This window comes from Macrotis lagotis, chromosome 2, assembly GCF_037893015.1.
Source record: "Macrotis lagotis isolate mMagLag1 chromosome 2, bilby.v1.9.chrom.fasta, whole genome shotgun sequence".
Lineage (NCBI taxonomy): Eukaryota > Metazoa > Chordata > Mammalia > Peramelemorphia > Peramelidae > Macrotis > Macrotis lagotis.
In genome coordinates this window covers 232458902-232471870 of record NC_133659.1, presented here as the reverse complement: position 1 = coordinate 232471870, position 12969 = coordinate 232458902, and the positions used below count along the sequence as shown (strand labels likewise).

Genomic DNA, 12969 nt, shown 5'->3' with positions numbered 1-12969 from the left:
CTTTCCAATTCTTTGCCACCACAAACAGGGCTGATATAAATATTTTTGTACAAGTTATGTTTTATCCTTTTTCTTCATCTCTTCAGGATATAGACCAAGTAGTAGTATTGCTGGGTCAAAGGGTATGCACATTTTTGTTGCCCTTTGGGTGTAGTTCCAAATAGCTCTCCAGAAGGGTTGGATGAGTTCACAGCTCCACCAATAGTGTAATAGTGTCCCAGATTTCCCACATCCCTTCCAACAATGGTCATTATACTTTCTGGTCATATTGGCCAATCTGAGAAGTGTGAGGTGGTACCTCAGAGAAGCTTTAATTTGCATTTCTCTAATAATTAATGATTTAGGGCATTTTTTCATATGGCTATGAATTGCTTTGATCTCATCTGTAAAGTGCCTTTGCATATCCTTTGACCATTTGTCAATAGGGGAATGGCTTTTTGTTTTAAAAATATGACTCAGTACGCTATATATTTTAGAAATGAGTCCTTTGTCAGAATCATTAGTTGTAAAGATTGTTTCCCAATTTACTACATTTCTTTTGATCTTGGTTACAGTGGTTTTATCTGTGCAAAAGGTTTTTAATTTAATATAATCAAAAACATCTAATTGGTTTTTGGTGATGTTCTCCAACTCTTCCTTAGTCATAAACTGCTCTCCTTTCCATACATCTGACAAGTAAACTAGTCCTTGATCTTCTAATTTGTTTATAGTATTGTTTTTTATGTTGAAGTCCTATAATCATTTGGATCTTATCTTGGTAAAGGGTGTTAGGTGTTGGTCTAATCTAAGTTTCTTCCATACTAACTTCCAATTATCCCAGCAATTTCTATTAAAGAGGGAGTTTTTATCCCAATGGCTGGACTCTTTGGGTTTATCGAACAGCAGATTACAATAATCATCTCCTGCTTTTATACCTAGTCTATTCCACTGGTCCACCACTCTATTTCTTAGCCAATACCAAACAGTTTTGATGACTGATGCTTTGTAATATAATTTTAGATCAGGTAGGGCTAAGCCACCTTCTTTTGCACTTTTTTTCATTAAGCTCCTGGCAATTCTTGATAATAGAACAATTCTATTTTTATTTCTCCATATGCATTTACTTACAATTTTTTCTATCTTGTTAAAGTAATTATTTGGAATTTGGATTAGTAGGGCACTAAACAGATTGTTTAGTTTTGGTGGAATTGTCATTTTTATTATATTAGCTCTACCTATCCATGAGCAGTTGATATTTTCCCAGTTATTTAAATCTGATTTAATTTATGTGAGAAGTGTTTTATAATTGTTTTCAAAAAGATTCTGAGTCTGTCTTGGCAAATAGACTCCCAAGTATTTTATATTGTCTGAGGTTTCTTTGTATGGGATTTCTCTTTCTAGCTCTCCCTGCTATATCTTGCTAGACATGTATAGAAAATTTGAGGATTTATGAGGGTTTATTTTATAACCAGCAACTTTGCTAAATTTGCTAATTATTTCCAGTAGTTTTTTGGATGATTTCTTGGGATTCTCTGGGTAGACCATCATGTCATCTGCAAAGAGTGAGAGTTTTGTCTCTTCCTTCCCAATTCAAGTTTGTTCAATTTCTTTTTCTTCTCTAATTGCTGACGCTAACATTTCTAGTACAATATTGAATAGTAGTGGTGATAATGGGCACCCTTATTTCACCCCTGATCTTACTGGGAATGCCTCTAGCTTCTCCCCATTTAGTATAATGCTTGTTGATGGTTTCAGACAGATACTGCTAATTATTTTAAGCAACAGTCCATTTATTCCTATACTCTCTAGTGGTTTTAATAGGAATGGATGCTGTATTTTGTCAAAACCTTTTTGAGCATCTATTGATATGATCATATGATTTCTGATAGATTTGTTGTTGATATAATTGAATATACTAGCAGTTTTCCTAATATTGAACCAACCCTACATTCCTGGAATAAATCTTACTTGATCATAATGTATTATCCTAGTGATAACTTGTTGTAATCATTTTGCTAAGATTTTATTTAAGATTTTTGCATCTATATTCATCAGAGAAATAGGTCTATAATTTTCTTTCTCTGTTTTAACTCTTCCTAGTTTATGTAACAGCACCATATTGTTTTCATAGAAAGAGTTAGGCAGAGTTCTGTCTTTCCCTATTTTTCCAAAGAGTATATATAGAATTGGAACCAACTTTTCCTTAAATGTTTGGTAGAATTCACTTGTGAATCCATCAGGCCCTGGAGTTTTTTTTAGGGAGTTCAATGATGGCTTGTTGAATTTCTTTTTCTGAGATAGGGTTGTTTAGGTATTTAATCTCTCCTTCATTTAACCTGGGCAACTTATATTTTTGTAAATATTTATCCATTTCACTTAGATTTTCAAAATTATTGGCATAGAGTTGGGCAAAATAATTTCAAATTATTACTTTAATTTCCTCCTCATTGGTGGTGAGTTCACCTTTTTCATTTATGATACTAGAAATTTGGTTTTCTTCTTTCTTTTTTAAATCAAATTGACCAGAGGTTTATCAATTTTATTGGTTTTTTCATAATACCAACTTTTGGTTTTATTTATTAATTCAATAGTTTTTTTGCTTTTGCTTTTATTAATTTCTCCTTTAATTTTTAGAATTTCTAATTTGGTATTTAATTGGGGATTTTTGATTTGTACTTTCTCTAATTTTTTTAGTTGCATGTTTAGTCTATTGATTTCCTCTTTTTCCAATTTATTCATGTAAGTATTTAGAGCTATAATATATCCCCTGAGAGTCGCTTTGAATGAATCCCATAGGTTTTGGTATGTTGTTTCATTATTATCATTGTCTAGGATAAAATGGTTAATTCTTTCTATAATTTGTTTTTTGGTCCACTCATTTTTTGGAATGAGGTTATTCAGTTTCTAATTTGTTCTGGGTCTGTGTCTCCTTGGCCCAGTATTGCATATGACTTTCATTGCATTGTGATGAAAAAGATGTATTCACTATTTCTGCCTTTCTGCAGTTGATCATTATGTTTTTATATCCTAGTACATGGTCAATTTTTGTATAAGTTCCATGTACTGCAGAGAAAAAGGCATATTCCTTTCTATTCCTGTTCAGTTTCCTCCATAAGTCTACCATATCTAATTTTTCTAACAATCTATTTACCTCCTTAACTTCTTTCTTGTTTATTTTATGATTTGATTTATCTAGATCTGATAGTGGGAGGTTAAGGTCTCCCACTAGTAGAGTTTTGCTGTCTATGTCTTCTTGTAGCTCTTTCAGCTTCTCCTCTAAGAATTTGGGTGCTGTCCCACTGAGTGCATATATATATTCAATATTGAAATGACTTTATTGTCTATGGTACCTTTTAGGAGGATAAAGTTTCCTTCCTCATCTCTTTTAATGCTACCTATTTTTGCTGCTGCTTTGTCTGAGATAAGGATTGCTACCCCTGGTTTTTTTACTTCAGCTGAAGCAAAATATATTTTGCTCCAACCTTTTACCTTTACTCTATATGTATCTCTCTGCTTCAAATGAGTTTCTTGTAAGCAGCATATTGTAGGATTCTGGTTTTTAATCCACTCTGCTATTTGCTTATGTTTTATGGGAGAGTACATCCTGTTCACATTCAAGGTTATGATTACTAATTCTTTATTGCCCTCCATGCTATCTTCCCTCTGTTTGTATTTTTCCCCCTTCCCCCCTTTATCTATATTCCCCAGTATTTTGTTTCTGAATACCACCCCCTTCAGTGTGCTTGCCCTCCTATATCACCCCTTTCCCTTTCTTTCCCCTTTCCCTTTTCCCTTTTCCCTTCCCTTCCTTTTGTTATTTCCCCTTTTCCCCCCTCTCCACTTCTCTTTCTTCATCCCCCCCTCCCCTTTTCCCCTTTTAATACTTGAAAGGTTGGATGTTTTATAAGTTAACTGAGTATGTGTAGGTTGACTTTAAGCCAAGTCTGATGAGAAGAAGAAGTTTCAGGTGTTTCTCATCTGCTCCCTTCTTCCCCTCTATTGCCATAGGTTTTTTGTACCTCTTAGTGTAATGAGAGTTACTCCATTCAATCCCCTCCCTCCTCCTGTCTCTTTCTTGTCCCTCTTTTTAAGGAGGTAGTGTTTTTTAGATCATGTTATCTAAGTCATAGAAAATTGTGAGTATCTATCCCTTCTAGTTCAGTATATTCTATTGAATAGAGTCAAAATTCTTGAGAGTTATTAGAGTCTTTCTCCCAAGTGGGGTTAAAGTCAGTTACATCCCATTAGATAGTCTCATGGATAGGTCATGAATGTCCATCATTTCTGGCTAGGTATATTCTCTCTGTTAGAGTTACTATTCTCAAGATTTATGAGAATCTTTTTTCCCCTATGCTGGGATATAGCCAGTTTCAACTTACTGGATAGCATTTTTTTCCCTTTTACTGCCCCCCCCTTTTTTTTACCTTTTCATGTATCTCTTGAACCTCCTGTTTGATGTCCAAATTTTCTGTTTAGCTCTAATCTTTCCATCAGAAATTTTTGGAATTCTTCCATTTCGTTAAATGTCCATCTTTTTCCCTGGAAGAGAAGGCTCAGCTTTGCGCAATAGTGGATTCTTGGCTGCATTCCAAACTCCCTTGCTCTTCGAAATATCTTGTTCCAGGCCCTTTGATACCTTAATGTTGATGCAGCCAGGTCCTGCATGATCCTTACTGTGGCTCCTTGATATTTAAATTGTTTCTTTCTGGCTGCTTGCAGGATTTTCTTTTATCTGATAGTTCTGGAGTTTGGCCATAACATTCCTTGGTGTTTTCATTTTAGGATTTTTTTTCTGGTGGGGATTGATGTACTCTTTCAATAACTACCTTGCCCTCCAATTCCATCATATCAGGGCAGTTTTCCATCACTAGATCCTGTAATATTAAGTCCAGGCTTTTTTTCTCTTCAATGTTTTCAGGAAGTCCTATAATTTTCAGTTAGTCCCTCCTCAATCTATTCTTGAGGTCAGTAGTTTTGTTGATGAGGTATTTTACATTTTTTTTCTATTTTTTGATTTTGTTTAACTGACTCCTGCTGTCTCAAGGAGTCATTAGTTTCTGTAGACTCCATTCTCTTTTTGGGGGAGGAGTTTTCTTCATTAACCTTTTGTAACTCCTTTTTGAATTGGTCAATTCTACTTTTGAAAGAGCTTTCCATTTGACCAATTGAGGTTTTGAGAGAATTATTTTCTTTTTGCATTTGACCAATTGAGGATCTGAGAAATTTATTCTCATTTTGTATTTGTCTAATTGATGACAGGAGAGATTTATTCTCATTTTGTATTTGTCCAATTGATGATCTGATTTATTCTCCTTTTGTGTTTGTCCAATTGTACTTTCTAAGGTTTTGTTTTCTTGTTGCAAGGTATTTATTGTCTCTCCCAGATTTTTAAGCTCTTTCCTTTTTTCTTCAAGGAAGTCTTTCTGTGCTGAAGGCCAGATCATATTCTCCTCAGAGGTTCCAGGTCTCTCTGAGTTAAGGTCTTTCCCTTTCGAGAATTTTTCTATGGATCCACCTTTCTGCTGACCCTTCTTCATTTTGCTAAGACCTGAGTTGGGGAGGGGCTGGTTCCCAGGGGCTTGGGAATCCCTAAAGGCTTTACTCAGTGAGTGCAGTTTCTCTGGCTGGCCAGTAGGAGGTGTTGGTTGCTTTCTCTGGAGTGTCTGTGACCTTGATTGTGGCCTTCTCCCTTTGCTTGTAGGGAGGAGTTGTTTCTATTGAATTCTTTTGCCTTCAGTCAATGGTGGGCTTTACCCTGGCCTGAGGTCATTCCTCAGCTGGGCTGGTTCTTGCTCACACACCTGGGCCTGAGGCAGAATTAGTTTGCATTTGTTTGTTATGGAGGAGGTCTCAGTTGTAATGGGACTCTGAGTTTCTCAGACCAGAAGAGCCCAGGGATGGTGTCTGTAGCTCTCCTGCTCCGGAACTCTCCCCCCAGCCCTGTCTGCAAGCTCCCCGGGGGACAGCACCAACACCAGTGCCTCTGCTCCCTAGTTGACTCAACCCCTGCCATCTAGTCCCACCACTGATCCAGCAGGTTCGGCTCTGGGGCCCTCAGACTCCTGGTTCCAATTCAATTGCTAATCTCGCTGATTGGGGCTGATCCTCCCTCTGAGCCCAGACTCATCCGCCGGAATTTGGCCAAAGATGCTGCAGGAGACAAATCCTGAAGTAGATGTTCTTTCTCCTGGCTTTTCTTTCTGGGTATTGTGGGTCAGATTTCTTCTAAGAGGTTTGTTTCATGTGATAGATGGGGAAGAGATCAGGAGACTTTAGAACTGTGCCTGTCTTCTCTCCACCATATTAGCCAGAAGTCCCTATTTTGTTTTTTTATGATGCTATTTCTTTCAGTATTTTTTGTGCCTTTTTAACCAAGTCATTGACTTTTTTCGGGGGTCCTGAGACAAATCACATTTTATTTTGAAGTTCTGAATAAAGTTATTTGATTTTGTTGCTTTCTTCTTAGTTTGTATTTTAATGTTCCCTGTCACCATAGGAACTCTCTGGGGTAAGGCTCTTTTTTGGTTGTTTATTCATTTCTTCATTATGTATTGACTTTTAACTTAATGTTAAAGTTGGGTTCTGCTCCTGGGTGGATGGAGAACAGTCCCAAACTTCATGCTATTTTTCAAAGCTAGTTTTGTAAGCCTGTGAGTTTTCAATTCTTTTAAAGTGGTAGGATACTAGAAGAGGTGTGGTCACTGCTCTCTGGGTCTGGTATTTGACCACAAGCACTCTTTTATACCCTAGCTCCCCTCTGGTCCCACAAACTGGAATACTAGAGTTCATCCTTTCCCTGAATCTACAACCTGGCACTGATAACAAAGTGTCTCTATTATCTTCTAACCATTTCCCTAAATACCCTCTGTTGTTCCAGAAGCTGCTGTTGCAGTCACCCCCAAGACCTGTTTCTGTCTTGCCAGGAAATGGTCTGTGCTGGGCTGCTTTCTGCTCTCACCCCTGTGTGAGAGACCTTTCTTACTGACCTTCTTGGGCTTGAAAGATGTTTCACACTATACTTTTGTTGGTTATGCCCCCACCAGAATTCATTTTGAGGCAATATTTTAAGGTTGTTTGGAGGGGAATTTGGATGACCTCAGGAGAGTTCCTGCCTTTATTCTACCATCTTATCTCTGTCCTTCTACACATCTTTTAGCATTACTCTTCTGATTGCTTTTTATTTTTATTTTTTAACATTCGTTTCATCCTTGAGACAAAAAAAAAGTTTTGTCCACCCTAAAACCAGATACCTCCTACAGTGCCAGTATGTCCATTGAATAGTTTTCAAGTCTTGTATTAATCCTCAAATTTTCAGTTTATTTTCACCCCAAACTACCTCATTATTAAATCTTAAACATATATCTTCTTAATCATATTATTCCTGAATTTGCTTTTCATGATTATAAAACTTTTGTACTTACCTCTAGCTGTTTAAACACTGTATCAGGTAATTCTTGTTCATAGATCTTCAGTAATTCAATTGTGTGTTTCAAAGGTTCAAACATCTCATCAGTGCTTCTCTGTCGTTCTTTAAGAGCCATGAGATGTCTCATAATCTCAACCAAACCAGTGAAATCACCTTTTTCTATCTTCTTGCTCAAACCACTCTCACCATTTCTTATGAAGACTTCAAGATCTGCCAAGCTAAGCAGAATTAACAGAATGTGAAACTGTCTCTATATATGTACCATATATACTATTAATTAAGAAGCCTATCACAAAGTACATATATAATAAATCTTTTATTAACTATTTCAGTCTATATAACATAATATAGATGTGCTATTAGGATGGCAAAATATCAATTGAAAAAGATCTTAGAAATCACATAGTTCAACTCCCTTGTTTTACAGAGGAATAAATCAAGGCCTGGAAATATTAAATTAGTTACCCAAGGTTAGTAGATATTCAGTGGCACAAGTCTCCTTATTCTTAGATGAAAGTTCTTTCCATTTCTACAGATAGTCAACCAGCTTCCTTTCAGGAATTTGAATGCTTAAATGTAAATTGTTTGATTACATATCAACAAATATTTGTTACAGAAATCTTTAAATGGTAAATAATATCCAAGTGATATATGTTAAAATTTAACCTTCATAGATTTCTAAGCTCATACTACCACATTTTCTTTTGCTCCACTGCACTTCCTCAGACTTCTAGGATTTTCAATGGAAAGGAACAGGGAGTGTAATTGTCAGAGAAACCTTCAAATATAAGATCTCCCTGGATTCTCCTGAACTTTTGAATTTAGACCAAGTTAGACTGTGTGTAATCATTTTAGATTTCAAAATCTCAGACTGGGATTTTTCCTGGACTAGAACAGAAGAAAACGGTATTGAGGAATATGGAACTTCTCTGGTCAATATAGACTCCCGCATGGGAAGAAAATCATCCAGTTTCCACATAGCTACTCCAGAAAAATTCCAATGTTAGAACTTGACCAAATAATTACCAAGAAAATTAATTAAAAAAATATTTTGAGTGATTTTTTCTACCTCAGAACTGCAAAAATCAAACAAACAAAAATATCCAGAAGCCCACAGAAAATAAGAAAGGAAACCACTAGCAAAGTCAGCAACAGTGCAGAATAGTCTGGACATAGACTTTCCAATGGTTATTTGTATTCTGCAAGGCTCTGGGTCCAAAGGCAGCTAGAACAGAGGTTTCACCTGAGAAAGTTCCACCATGGAGACCTGGGAAGGCTGGGGGAGTTAGAGCAAAGAGCAATAGGGATTGCTATAGTACAAGTTGGAACACAACAGGTTCAGAGGCTCTAGGACACCCAGGACTCTCAAGTTGCAAAAAGAAGGCTTTAAATATCCACCACTGTGAAACTTAAAGAAATCCAGAAGTCTTAGGATTTTCCAAGGAGATAGAGGGCAGTGAATGAATCTAGGGAATCTCAGGTGAGATTATGTAGGGCTGCCCATGCCATGTCACCCAGAAGTGTAGCAAGGAGTGAAGCACTGATTAAGAAACTAAAGGAAGAAAATACTGACCAATAGGAAAAATTATTGTACACATGAGTAATTTTTATGATGATATAATGCTAACATTCCAATAAGAGAAGAGGAATTAGGTGGTCTTTAAGAACTCTAATGTTGTCTTTGGTCAAACCATGATCCCTTTTGCCCCAGCAATATCACTATTAGATTTATATCCCAAAGGATATAAAAAAGGACCTATATGTACAAAAATATTTGCAGCAGCTCTTTTATGGTGGCAAAGATTTGATAATTGAGGGAATGCCCATCAACTGGGAAATGGCTGAAAAAGTTACTCTATTTGATTGTGGTATTGTTCTATAAGGAATGTTGAGCAATATGCTCTCAAAAAAACTAGAAAGGCTGACATTAACTGATATATATATCTATCTCTATCTCTATCTCTATCTCTATCTCTATCTCTATCTCTATCTCTATCTCTATATATAATGAAATGAGTAGTACCAGGAGAACATTGTACATGCTAATAGCAATATTGTATGATCATCAACTATGAATGACTTAGCTCAGCAATACAAGGATCTAAAATAACTCTGAAAGGCTTATTATGAAAAATGCTCTCCAATCTGTGTAAGGACTAATGAAGTTTGAATATAGATTGAAGCAAATGTTTTCTTTCACAATATTACTAATAAGAAAATAAATTTTACCTTTTGTAACCTATATAAAACTTAGATTGATTACTTTCTTGATGTTAGGGGGTGAGAGGGAGAGAGAGAGAATTTGGAACTCAAAAGAGTTAAAAATGAATGTTAAAAATAGTTTTTACACTGGGAAAAAATTAAATGCTAAATAAAAATACTCAATAATTTAAAAAAGAATCTAAATGTTTTAAAAGGGCCTTGATAAAACTAAAAAAAAAAAGGAGGGGCGGCTAGGTGGTGCTGCGGAGTCAGAAGGTACCTGAGTTCTAATATGGCCTCAGACACTTAATAATTACCTAGCTGTGTGGCCTTGGTAGCTTAATGGGGCCACTTTACCCCATTGCCTTGCAAAAACAAAAAAAGGGGGGACATTGATAGATATATTGCTTCTGTTTTGAGGGTTTGAAGAGGGAGATTAAAGGAATACAGTGTTATAGAAAGGAGGAAGAACCGAGTGGAACTTGTTTTTCTCAGTTCTAGTATCTGAGAAGAGTACACAAACATGGGGAAGAGATGGGAAGAAGACCTCAGTGTTTTCTGAAACAGACAAATAAATGATGAGTATACATAGAGTTTGGTATAGCAATACATCAGACTCATTAGGAAAATAAACTGGGATGGAGAGGGACAAAGAGAAGGTTAAAAGGGAGAATATTATCAGGGATGGTAAAAATCATAGAACTAGTATCTAAAAGGAAGTCTTAGATCACCTTTTGGACATTTGGAAATTAGTTGAACAATTGTGGCATATCAGTGTAATATAATCAACTGTAAAAGATGAGATAATTTCAGATAATACTAGGATTATAAGCTGAACAGAAATATGAGAATAATTTATACAATGACAACACTACAAAGAAAAAACAATTTTAGAAGACTTAAGAACTTCGATTAAGGAAATGATCAGCCTTTAACCATGTCTCCAAGGAATTGTGAAGCATTACTCACCTATTGACAGAGAAATCATGAACTCATGGTGTAGAAAGAGACATACATTTCTTCACATGGCCACTTAGTGGATTTGTTTTGTTGGACTACTGTTACAAGATGGTTTTTTTCTCTTGATTTTTAAGGGGAGGGGGAAGGGTTCCAGAAGGAGAAATGTTGCAAGAGAAGGAAGCATTAGTCAAAGTAATGTTAAAGAAAGACATTGAAACATTTTTAAATGCACAGAAGAGAGTTTCAGAAAGAAACACAAACAGGATAATTTTGTGACTAATGCAGAATTTTATCTTATAATTGTTTTAAAGAAGCATTATGAAATGGACATCTAAAGTTTCCCATAGAATCTTATTTTTTTGTGTTCTGAGCATATGAAAGTGCTGTTTTTTGTTGCTTAATTCAAAATAAAAAATTTTTCAAGATGCATAGGAACTAATTTCAAATCTCATTTCATAGTTGGATAAGTTGTGATAGAGAGAAAAGGGCAGAAATGAAACTTAAGAGGACAATGACAAAAGGAGAGACAATAACACACCTGAATTCTCCCCCATATCTCACCAAACATCTTTAAATAATGCCTAAAAATAATTGCTGGAGTGATAGAATCCATAAAAGGGTGAAGTGAAATAATTTTCCAGCCAAAGAGAAGGTCATCAGGAAAGATCTGTTGCAATGGGATGAGAGTGGACTTCAGCCCAGTTCAGGTCATGCCAGCATAGATCAAGTCCCAGGAAACCAAGAGCAAGCCTGAGGAGTCACTGAATATATAGTGGCAGTGATGCATCCTGAACTCTCAGTCAAACAACTAATCAGATTACAGAGGTCTCCTTGTTGGCATGGGGGGCAGAACTCTGTTGCTATGTCCATACTCAGATCTAGGTCCAAGCTCTGGGTAGCAATCCCAGGGTGAGGAGCTCACCAGAGTTTGCAGCTTGAATGGAGCAAGACTCCTCTCACAGTTCCAGAGCAGAGAAGAATGCTTGTGCTCATTCAAAGATTAGTATATACACTAGGGGATTAGTAAATGCACTTCTCCTTAGATAATACCACTTTGAAAGAACTGAAAACTTATAGGACCCTAGAAATATCTCTGAAAACAACTGCACAAAACTCCTGAAAATTAGAACAGTGCACCCTCTATCATGAAAGCAGAGTCCCACTTTAACAAAGAACTAAAAGTCAAAAAATAGACAGGGAAAATGGGCATCCACAGAAAAAAATTCTGATCATAGGAAGTTATTATGGTTGTAAGGGAAAATCAAAACACATACTCAGGGGGGCAGAGCCAAGATGGCGACAAGAAGGCATCAAGTCTTAGGAGCTCTCTGATAAAACTCATAAGCTAAGGACTCTGACTAAACTTTCGAGAGACAGAACCCACAAAGGGCAGAGAGGCAGTTCTCCTACTCAAGGTAACCTGGAAAAAGAGCAGAAAGGCTCTGCTCCCTGGGGTTGGAGGGGCAGCCCACCGGAGGGGTGGCCCGCCAGAGCGAAAGAACTTCAGCCTCCCAGAGGCAGACCCAGGGTGCTGGGAGTCACGGCTCACAGCAGCGGGGGAGTCTCCTGAGCTGCACCCCAGGGAGCACCGGACACAAAGTGCGGGAACAGCGGGGGACCTCTGCCAGAGTGAGCACGTGGAGCCCAGCCCTCAGGGCACACAGCCAGCAGCTTGGTTTTTCTGCAGCCCAGACCTGGAAACAGAAGCAGGTGGAGCTGGTAAGCAGGAACCCCCAGGGCATAATCCCAAGGAGCTGAGGGAGGGGAGTGAAGAGAGAGAGAGACTGCTGAGTTCTGTCCTCTGCCTCTGGAACAGGACTGTGGGGCTCTGACCACATTCAGATCCTGATCGCAGTCTAGGCTCCCCCATAGAACAACAGGGCCCCCCCACCTTGGCCCATGGCAGAGGGGGGTGCTTATGGTCATTCACAGACCAGGAGGGAGGACAGAGCCTCACACACTGAGACCCTTGTGGGAGTGTCCCAAAAGCTCAGGAAGCACCCCAAAACCAGGACCAGGCTGGGAAAATGAGCAAGCAAAGAAATAAGAGGAAGACTATTGAGAAATATTTTGCAAATGAGCCCAAGAAGGATCAAAATACTCAGTCTGAAGATGAGGAAGCACAAGCTCCTGCATCTAAAGACTCCAAGAAAAACAGAAATTGGGCTCAGGCTATGACAGAGATCAAAAAAGACTTTGAAAATCAAATGAGGGAGTTAGAAGGAAAACTGGGAAAAGAAATGAGAGATGCAGGAAAAACATGAAAATGAAGTCAGCAGCTTAGTCAAGGAAATCCAAAAAAATGCTGAAGAAAATAGCATGCTAAAAACCAGCTTAGGTCAAATGGACAAACAGTTCAAAAAGTTATGGAGGAGAAGAATGCTTTAAAAAGCAAAATTGGC

General features: G+C 37.5%; 1 protein-coding gene across 1 annotated transcript in view; it reads right to left on the bottom strand.

Annotated features, from left to right (window-relative positions):
* The window catches only part of DNAH9 (dynein axonemal heavy chain 9), a 546775-nt gene that overhangs the window by 425273 nt on the left and 108533 nt on the right, over window positions 1-12969 (bottom strand). Inside the window, exon 13 of the mRNA XM_074225133.1 lies at window positions 7401-7623. Coding sequence (XP_074081234.1) covers window positions 7401-7623 — 223 coding nt within the window. The remainder of the gene's footprint in view (window positions 1-7400; window positions 7624-12969) is intronic.